General features: G+C 32.3%; 1 protein-coding gene across 2 annotated transcripts; it reads left to right on the top strand.

Annotated features, from left to right (window-relative positions):
* Window positions 1-5,591: 5,591 nt before the first annotated feature.
* LOC141605812 (uncharacterized) lies at window positions 5,592-10,415 on the top strand. Of its 2 annotated transcripts, none has more exons than XM_074424714.1 (5): window positions 5,592-5,705; window positions 5,833-5,995; window positions 6,545-6,686; window positions 6,811-6,925; window positions 10,140-10,415. In XM_074424714.1, exons 2-5 carry the CDS (start codon window positions 5,847-5,849, stop codon window positions 10,193-10,195), a joined length of 462 nt encoding a protein of 153 aa, XP_074280815.1. In that variant the 5' UTR covers window positions 5,592-5,705; window positions 5,833-5,846; the 3' UTR covers window positions 10,196-10,415. The 2 variants fall into 2 exon arrangements, with proteins under 2 accessions (XP_074280815.1, XP_074280814.1); XM_074424713.1 differs by having other exon boundaries at window positions 5,826-5,995.
* Window positions 10,416-10,954: the final 539 nt, after the last annotated feature.

The following is a 10,954-nucleotide window of genomic DNA, read 5'->3' as shown; positions in this document are numbered from 1 at the left end:
TGAAGTAGTTCGTAAAACCTGGACTCTCTATAATCGCTCGAAAAAAGCTTCCTTTAATAATATAGACTAGATTTAATGCCCGTGCGATGCACGGGCCTAGTTGTAACGTTCTGCCGTGTATAATTTAAAGTTATCCTATGCTTAGCTTGGTCTTAATTTAATGCTTTATATGTCCCGGTCATTTGTTATTTATTCGTTTTGACACAAAGATCAAAGAAATAACAAAAAGGGTAAAAAATACTGGGAAACTAAAGAGTTATCTCACATGTCTACTTCTAAGACCCACTTACTCACTTATGTAAACTTACCAAAAATAGAAATAGATTACAATTGAATAATCCACTCCAAAAAAAAAAAATAGATAATAATTGACCGGGACGGAGTAAATATCAATTTTTAAAAAATAATATTCATAGTTAGACTGTTGACCTAATCATTTTAAGTTGTTCATTATGTGTTTTGAGTTTACATATATTTCTATTAAAATTACTATCTCTTTTTAAATAAATTTTATACATTTGATTAAAATATACCTCATATATAAATAAGTACACCTAAGTAAAAGTTGTACATAATTAACATGAATGAAGGGACGATTTATTAAACAAATTTTAAATAAGAATATACGGAGTATATAATACAATAATTTGCATATTTACTTTGTTAACCTACTTTTAAAAACTTCCTTATAACTAAAGTTAGCCTTAGCCTCACTTTGGAAGTCCCTCTTAAATAAAACACAAAATTATATTAAGTACGTTGCTAAGCTCGTTATTAAATTACAAATTATAAGCCATGTAACATAGATTGCAGTAGCGAGGCTAAGGGTGGCTAGCACATTAATTGTTATGATACATCTTACGAAATCCCGTGCATTCATCTTTTTAATAATAACCGTATATTTCACCCAGTTAACTTTAACGATATGCAAACCTGTAGAGGTTTAAGGCGTATACACTTAGTCTGATATTAATATCGAAGTAAGTAAAAGATAAAAAAAAAGAGTTAAATTTAAACCACCGATTAAAGCGAAAGGCATATATATAAATGATATACTTTCTAATAATGGTAAAATAAATCTAATAAGTTTATTATAATTAAGATTTCACTTCTCACCATTAGGCTAATAGTAAATACGGAGTAGAATAAGTAGCTTTTGGTAACTACTGATGAGTTGCAAAACAAAATATCCATCGATCAAACTCTTAATTAGAAGGAGAAAGAAAATAAAAATATCAAAAGTAAAGAGGTGGTTTGTAAATTGCTTTTGTTTTTGGGTTAGAGCCTTAGGAGCATATACATACATATACACGCATGAATTGTAGGTGATAGTAGTAGTGCATTGCTAGGATATTTTAGATTATTTAAATTTAAATTTCTTATTATCTTGGTCAATATAACTTCGTAATTGCTAAATCCTACCCATATTTTTACTATATCTCACACACTTTACGTCATTTTTCCATTACTATCCATATTATTAAAGAAAATAAAATATAAAATAAAAAAAGAAACTCAAACATCCCACCACCGACACCCCCTGCCCCCTCTAGTCCTCACCTTCCCTGACCACCCCTTCCCCTGCCCCGACCACACCCAATCACCCAACCCCGTTCCCTCCCACGAAAGAAGCTATAATATAATTTGCTATGAGTAACAAAATTTGTAAGATTTGGGCTCTATAATATAACTCGAATGAGTAACATAATTTAAACTCTTCATAATCGCTCGAAAGAAGCTCCATTTAGATGGACAGATAGATTATTTGATAAGCTTCATTTATGCAACAATATTTATTTAGTCAGTCTAAAAGCAAGATTGTCAATAGAATTAAATTAAGCTAAATAATTGTATTTGGACTTAATGTTAGTAATTAGTCTTTAATCGATAAAAAAATTTGTGAAAAAAAAGAAACTCTTATTACTATCATCTTCTACGCAAGTAGATAACAGATGTATGAACTCTCTCCGCAATTTGTTTAGTTGCTCAAAGAACAAAATATGATGACCTTTAAATTACTATGCATAACCAGGTGAACATTATTATTGGGCGGATTGATGTAAACATTCAAATCAATTTTCATGATCCGATTGTATTTTTAATTGCAAGCTTTGATGATTTTTTTTCCTTATAGCATCTTGACGTATTAAAATACTTTTTTAGAGTATCTTTTCATAGAAGCAAGATTGTATTCTTACGTTGTAGTTGTGGTACTCTGTACATGATTCACGAGAACGGTGAGGTGCTGGTTGATACTTGATAAGACAGTAACAACATATTGATTGCGCTTAGGAGGAAAAGGACCATTAAAAACGCCACGAAGTTCATCTCGTTATACTTTTGTTGTCTTATATAGTAATACTTACATGTGTACGACTATAAACACAAAACCTTTGTACGACGCTAGAGATTGCACTCAGGAGTAATAGGATGATTAAAACCGCCACGACGATCATCTTATTATACTTTTGTTATCTTACGGTCAATTATTGATAACCTGCACATGAGAAAAGAAAACATAGATTAACTTCAACAAAATTAACAATCTTAAAAAAAGCAAACCCGCAAACAAATTAACATGAAATTAATAAAATATAATGAATCTATATACGGAGAGCAATACAATTAAAATAGCTCGAAAATTAAAAAAATAAAGAAAAAACTTCAAAAGACAGCATGGTAAAACCAATGGCGTAACTCAAAATAACGATAATATATTATTGTGACATAATGTATGATTTACGTAAAACTTGAGGATGTTGAGATGCATATGAACTTAGGGAGGTATATATATATATATTATATATATATATATATATATATATATATATATATATATATAAATTATAATAGCATAGGTGATGTATTTAAGCCGCTCACAACTTCTAGTGCTCCTCCATATTCGTAGGTTTTACGGAGTATTATCTATTATAGGTTCGTTGTCTATCAAATTCTAGCATTTACCAATTTCTATCTCTTATCAAATTAAGATAATAATATCTATCTATTAATAATATTAGTCTTCTGTAAAATTTGGACTCTCTATAATCGCTCGAAAAAAACTTCCTTTATTAATATAGACTAGATTTAATCGCCCGGGCCAATTTGTAATATCCTATGATTACGAAGTAATAATACATTGTATTTATATGCATAGAAGAGGCAGCAATTGTATGTAAATTAAAAACGTTTACAATTCTATCCATCATTAAAAAGTTTTATTTTATACTTTCCTTAGTCCAACTAAAACCCATGAAACCTTCCCTTATGGAGTATGACTCAAAAACGTAAACACGTACATAAATTAGATTAATTAAATAGTTTAATAATTAGTATTATTAAGATTTCATTTGATGTTTAGTAGTACTTGTAAAACTCGAGACTCTAATTTTAATAAGCTATGATGCACAATTGCACATCATATATAAACAATGTACGTACGAAGCAGTTGGTTTACGTAAATCTAATATTTTATAGATTGATTATGGTAATGGATATAGTTTTATCCATAATATATAATTATCTATGCGACTGTGCATAAACAATTCTTGTGTTTTGAGTTTACAAAAACACAAACACCCTCATATTTACGGTTCGACATATTTGAGGTATAAACATGCTAGGTTTTTCTTAATTATAATCCACTAACCAGATTATTGAACAATTAGAATTGGTCAATTGGAGAGGAGTACTTATTTCTTTATCTTTTACGGATCTATATTATACAGATTAATATAACAAATTGTAATAGTTGTTGTATGAAACTCAATTACAATTTAAATAATATAATTGTTTTGAGAGGATTACCATATTGTATTTTAGTCATTGTCAAATATATTTAATCAATTGCATGGTTCAATAGTTTGTTTTAATGTAATTTATTAAGTAGCTCGGTGAAATATGTTTTTATGAGTTCAAACTTGTGTTTATTTTGTCTTATAAAAGAGACTATATAGAACGTCCAATGAAGTCGAATCCCATTTAATTTCACCTTATTTCTTTCATAGCTTTTTTTTAAGATTTTTTTTCGTATAAGCTAGATTTACTCTTTGTTTATGATATTGATGTGCATACTATATCATACTTAAACTTTCCGTCTTATATTATTTAAGTTACTGCCTTGATAAATAATAAAGTCGATTAATCAGTAGTTAACTAACACTGCGTACTCGTGATTCCTTCATAGAAAAGTTTACAATTTTTTCATTAAGTGCAGATCTTGAGCATCATTTATAAGAATAATGTCTTCTTTGATGGAGCGCACTAAAACTTTGGCTGCCGAGCAAGAATAATTGCCGATCTCAAGTGCCTATAGGAAAAAAAACTTGTCAAATAAGAAATTGGAAATATCTAGACAAAGCTAACAATAAACAAAAGTCCAATTTAACTGATCTTAATATCAACAAAAAACATAGTCAACAGAAACAAGCAAGAAACCAGTTGAGAAAGAAACAATCAAACTATTACAGAAGCGGAGAGGCAATTCATAAAGCACCTGGGGGTTTAAGAAACTAATAACAGCTTGCACCTCCCTGCATGATTCCTGCAAATTAAGAGAGAAAAATTCATATTTGAACTTGACCTTATAAGCATAAACTTTATAACAATGCCTCTTCGAGATAATTACAAACAAAAAGATAAAAAAAAATCCATACAAATACTATTCAAAAAAAGGATCATGATATTCTTGGAGAGATTTAGAATAAAAATGATAAGTCTGTCTTACAAATCCAAAAACAACCCTATATCGGTGGGTAAAAGTGATTACTTACCAAATCTGTTTTTAGATTGTTTTGTGCTTTTGCTATTTCCACTGCACTATTCTTGGTAAGACAACAAATCTCTATTTCCTGATGCTTTACAACGTAAGACATACTATATCTTCATCTCAAAGATTCATGCCGATTCAATGTTTACGACTTTCTGGGAAAAAAACCCATCATAGGCAAGGACCTACACATGAGCAAATACGTAGAAAACAATTAATGAATATGAATGAATGGGTGAATAAAAAGATTCAAAAGAAAGCAATTGCAAATAAGGGTATAAGAATTATATCCACAAAGCATAAAACAAATAAAAATAACATAGGTTTCATTCTAGCATGCTAGAGAAAAAATCAGCAAAGAAAAGGGAATAAGGTCAACTTATATAAGCAAATTGTATATAAACCATCTATATATACAATATGTAATACGTATTAGTAATTTAGTAGTGTTTTAAGTCTAGCAACACTCTTATTGGTTTTTAAATTTTTAATTTGAGAGAAAGTTTCGTAACATTAATATACCTCAAGGCTCTTAACCATATGATAAAGTTTCAATACTATTTTGTCTTAATTTAAAATGCTTTTGATTAAGTTTTTAATTAAATAACGTCTTTAGTCTTTTGAAAAGGTTTGAGACTCTATAATCACTCGAAAAAAGCTTCCTTTATTAATATAGATAGATAGATAGATAGATAGATAGATAGATAATAGTGACATACGTCGGGTCTTGAGAGGGCCAATGGCCGGGCCGAGCCAGGCTGATCGGCTGACCCGTTCATTTGGCCAGCTCTACATATAAGAAAGTAAGAAACCGCCTAAGAATTGGACCGCAATGTTGTGTATATATAGGTTGTGTATTGGCGCAAAAATCCCCAAATCAAAACCCTAATAATCAAAATCAAAATCAAAATCAAAATCAAAATCCTCCAGCTGAAAGGTAAGAATCTCGGTGACATTTCTCCTTAATTTATCTTCCTCTTCCTAAACCTACTTGCTAATCTTCCTTGTATTAATTAATTATTGTTCGTATTTTTCACTCACCATTAACTTGTTTTAGTGAACAGTGAAGCATTCATCAATGTCGGACGGAGAAGATTCACTTGAGCGAGCAGCGGCCGAGAGAAGAGAGAGATTGAAAGCTCTTAAAGCTGCTAAAGAACTTTCCGAAACTCCTGATGATGATGATGATGATTCTCGTAACGGCGTCGATCGTAATGACGATCAAGAGTACTTATTTATCTTTTCAATTTTCAATTTCTGATTTTTTTCGAGTTGTGCACTTTATTTTGTGTTTTTCCAAATTACCCTATAATCCCTGAACTCAATGAATAGTTCATAAGTTTACTTAACTAGCATAATTCCACATGTGGTACTCCGTCCGATTCTTTAGAATTGGCCCAATTGATTAAAATACTCCTCAAAAATCTTAAAAAGTGGGGCAGTTCTAAAGAATCAGAGGTAGTAGCATTTTCTGTTTATAAAGTTTTGTTGTCAAACTATGTTTATTGATGAATAAACGGGGATTAGGTTGATAGTTTTATCTAGTATTTAGGTTTTTTTTTTGTGAGTCAAGTATTTGAGATTTTGAGTATTTAGGTTATTTATCGAGTCAAGTATTGGATGATTTTAAAAAGCCGAGGGTATAGTTTAGAATTTGAAAACATATAGGGGAGACGGTGAATATTTGCTTATGATTGTAATGTGCGTGGTTTTATTCTTGTGTATGCCTGATCAAGAATTAGAAGTTGCTGATACTCAACTTTAATTTATGTGCAGTGGTCTTAACTTGAAATTCCGAAATTATCTTCCTCATGACAAGCAACTGCAAGAGGGTAAATTAAATGCACCAGAATTACCCAAATTTGAGGACCCTGTTGCTGCAGAGCCTGCTGCAGAGCCTCCAGCAGAGCAAGCTGAGGTTGTCTTAAGATTTGGTGCTTCGTGGATTAGCAATTTTGATATACCTGAAACTGGTTTATAGTTGTGTTTTTTTCCCTCTTTTTCTGAAAGATGCTGAGTGCTAATATTATACACACATGCAGGATCCTTTTCTGAACATTGCACCCAAAAAGCCTAATTGGGATCTTCGGAGGGATGTGCAAAAGAAACTAGATAAACTAGAAAGGCGAACACAGAAGGCACTGTATAAGCTCATGGGTAAGTTTATTTGCCTTCTCTCTTATAAGTTTCTAATAGAATTGATTTTTATAAGTTTCTAATAGAATTGATTTAGGAATTGAAATTTCATACATAGTATGTGATTGATTTCGTTAGCAACACATTGTCATTGCAATGCTGTTGGAAAGCTTTAAGTATAAACTAGTGCCTTGCATCTTCATAAATCTATGCCGGGTAGCTTTTAAAAGGCAAAATATCATCTCTAAAGGATTAGTCGTATCTTTGTTTTGGTAATAACATGATATTCCCACTTCTTTTTATATCATAGTTTAAGAGAAGAATATTACATGTTGGAAATAGAGCAAGCGGGGGGAGTTCACTTCATGAGGGGTGAGAGGAGACTGGTGCAGGAGGGGTGGTGGAGAAAGGATGGGAGGAAAGTGATTGATAGGTGGTGGTGATTTGTTGGGTGATTATCGTTTACTAGTTTTATAAGGCACAAGACATATTGAGTCTCTGACGCTTTGTCATAGACAACAAGGCGCAAGGTCTGAACCGAAAGTAGAATAGGTATGGGATTTGCATAGGATATGTATCCGTTGGTGGTTAAAAGGTGATTTGGCTAGTGCCTCACTTAGTTCCTGTAGATCATTTATGCTTATGGTCTCTGTTATGTAAACTTATGTAAACTTAAGCTGTGTTTAGAAATGGTGATTTTTTTTGTAATTATTCAATACCCACCGACAACTTGGTAAGTTGCTCTCGAAAACAACAACAAATTTGCTAAGAGAAGAAATGGGAACATCCCAATAGGGAAAGTGGGAATTATAACTCCTTTCGGAGGGAGTATGTTATTTCATGGTTTTGGTCTGGTATATCCCTTTAGCCTACTAGCAAGATAGCATTCTTAACACTTGTAGAGTATGGAGTGTCAACTGAGAAAAATAAGTAAGGAGAGTATGTCTCTGCTCACTGCGATAGGCATGTAGAGACAACTAAGTGATAATTTTTAGGTGACTTAAATAGGCAGTTGGTTTGTCATCAGCATTTAAAGTGACAATGGGGATTGAGGATGGTGCTTCTGACAAACACTACTTAGTAATGATTTTGGACTATATTTGATGCTTGACAAAGTTTTAAAAGAATGCAAATTGTGTTAACTCTGCTTTGAGTTCATAGAGTTCTTTGCCAGTCCCCCTCCTGTAAGACTCTAGCCTTGATGCGCTCTTATATAATGTGACAAGAATCAAATTTGTTGAAGAGTTAGCCTGGTTTTTCTGTTGGAGTTGGAACCACATAGGTTCCCAATTCTCATCATTAACATTAGATTGCAGAGGTTGCCTTGGTTTTTTGCAAGGCTCACCTTGCAATATGTTTGGCTATTGGAAACAAATACTATTAAACTTTCAACAATATGTTTAGCATGAAAGGGGGAGGTAGTCAGGTGAGAGTAAGGAGCTTATTGAGTTATTGGCTATTTGTCGTACAATATTACTTGTTAAGGTTACTACACAAAACAAAACACTGAAGTATAAAACATCTAAATTTTATACATTATATAGAGGTGAAAATTTTCCATTTCCCGAGTGATATTTGCACAGTATAAAGAATATTTCCATCAGTTAAGACAATGAGTTTTTGGTGTATGTCACTGTTCCAATTGTTTCTCCCTAATTATCTGGCAGTGAATTATGATCAGTGAGCTGAATTGTCGTCCTCAAGGGCTGAAATAATTAATGACCTTTTTTTATGGGCTGGGAATCTTGGTATACATCTCTTTGCTTCATTTCAAAAAGGAAGAATTGATGAGAATAATCCCACCTTTGCCTAATCTTCCTAAAATAGTCTCGCCTTTAATTAATCCAAGAATGATCTCACCTTTATATACAATCTTCTTAAATTGATCCTTACTAAAACATAACCTACTATTGTAGGTAATCATACTGATCTGACTGAAACTTGTGATTTTTTTTTCTTTGTTTTTTTTTTCTATTTTTTCAAACCTCCTCCTTTCTTAACCCCATTTTTTCTTCCTTTATAGTCTCCGTACTTCTACGGTTCTACCTTTCTTTATGTTGCCAATATACATACGCAGCCATACATGAGCTTCCCATTACTCCATTAGTATTGCGAGTACATAATTGCTAAAATTAAACCAGACAACACATTGACATTACACAGTTTAATGTTTTCACTTTTCATGTCTGGATACCATAAATTGGCGGATACAAAAAAGTCCCAACATAATTATCACTTAGTCTTGCTGAAGACGGGTCGAAGCAAATGACGGGTAATGTCACTCACAAAACGGATAAGGGGGACAAGGTAGGGGCACCCCCATATGCTTCCCTCTCTCCTCTATTTGGGTCATTTGTGAGAGGATATGGTATCCGTCACTCCAAAGTGATGGATACGTGCCGTCTTCAATGAGATTTTGTGCATAATTATTTAAAAGCAACTTATTTGTATGGGGAAACTCCAAATCCCCCTAACAAGCGCCCTCAAATTGTACAAACCAGTGGTTTAGCTATAATGGTTAGTCAAAAATTGTAAATTCGGCATCATTGAAATTTCATATTTGAAGTTATATTCATAATTTTAATCATTAATTCGTCTATAACAAAATGAGAAATTTTCTTATCGTAAATTCAGATGGTTTGATAATATTTACCTTGATTGTAGCCATCTATTGCTCGATAATCATATTTTGATTTCAACTTTGGTTTTTTAATGATGAAATTATGGAATTACATTAATATTGGATGACTCGGGAAAGACGGTAAAATTAAATGGAAATGTGGCTGGAGCAATACAAATACAAATTGTGAGAGTGAGAAAAAGGGTGAGTGAGTGTTGATTAAGAAATTGATACAGGTTTAGCAGGTTACAAGTAAAGAGGCTCGATTTGAGAAGATTGTATATAAAGGTGGGATTATTTTCGGAATATTTAAAGGTGGGACTGTTTTGGGAAGACCAGGTAAAGGTGGGATTATTCCCGTCAATTTTTCCTTTCAAAAATGGATCCTTCTTCTGGAATCATTGGTATCATACATTGGTAGTTTAGAAAAGACATGTCATGCAACTCTGGATTTCTGTGTCTGTGTTTGTGTAATTTGCTTCTTTGTTGCCTACCTATTATTGATTAGCCAAGCATTATACTGCTTTCCGTCCATTGTTGCAAGCAAGCTACATGAGAACACGCCTTATAATTGTAGATTTTAAATTTTCTAATGATTATGCTTCTTTTTCCCAGAGGAACAAGAAAAGCAGAAGCAATTGGAGGACGGAAACATGACGGCTGAAGATTAAATGAACTTGCTGGTTACACTCCACTCTACTTTTAACATAGAAAATATGGTTCCCAGATATTGTTTTTAGTCAACAGAAATGGAAAATGGATTGGTAGTATTGTTGATGTATTTTGCGGGACGTTATTTTTTTGTTCAAGTACTGGTGCAAAATTCCGTTGTCTGTAGGAACTACTTGTAAATTTTCTTCAATGGAAAATGAATACCAACATTAAAAATCATCTGCCTTTTGTTGGTTCTAGCCTTTTTTTATACTAGTATTGGTGCTCGGCTCCGCCCGGGCTACCTCTATTTAGCATTAAAATTTATTTTCAATCAAATAAAACTAATTTAAAGTTACATAACTCATAAATTTATTATTAATACTCTCTCCTAGTCGCTCATTTCTTCCTTCTTTCCGTTTTCATGGTAGTCGGATTCTCTTCCCTCTTTCCTTTTTTGGAAAGTTTTTGTGTGGTCCAAATTCATTCGCATGTGGAGTAGAGTGGGGTAGAATGTTTGTGTGGTCCAATCATTCCTTATTTCTTGTGCACAATGGAAGGGGGAAGAAATGAGCGACTATGAGGGAGTATATTTTTCTATGAAATATCTTAAAATTATGATGAAATAAATTATGAGATAAATTCAGTACTCTCGCTATTAATATTTTACTTAAAGCGATTGGTTATTGGTTAGTTAATTGTTCATATATATTTTCTTTTGTTGTTAGTATGTTACTTTTATTACATTCGCTTTATAATTACCGTTACTTTCACTATTC

The sequence above is a fragment of the Silene latifolia genome, chromosome 10, assembly GCF_048544455.1.
Source record: "Silene latifolia isolate original U9 population chromosome 10, ASM4854445v1, whole genome shotgun sequence".
NCBI classification, from domain to species: Eukaryota; Viridiplantae; Streptophyta; class Magnoliopsida; order Caryophyllales; family Caryophyllaceae; genus Silene; species Silene latifolia.
The sequence above is the reverse complement of the archived record's forward strand: the minus strand, read 5'-3'. Positions and strand labels throughout refer to the sequence as shown.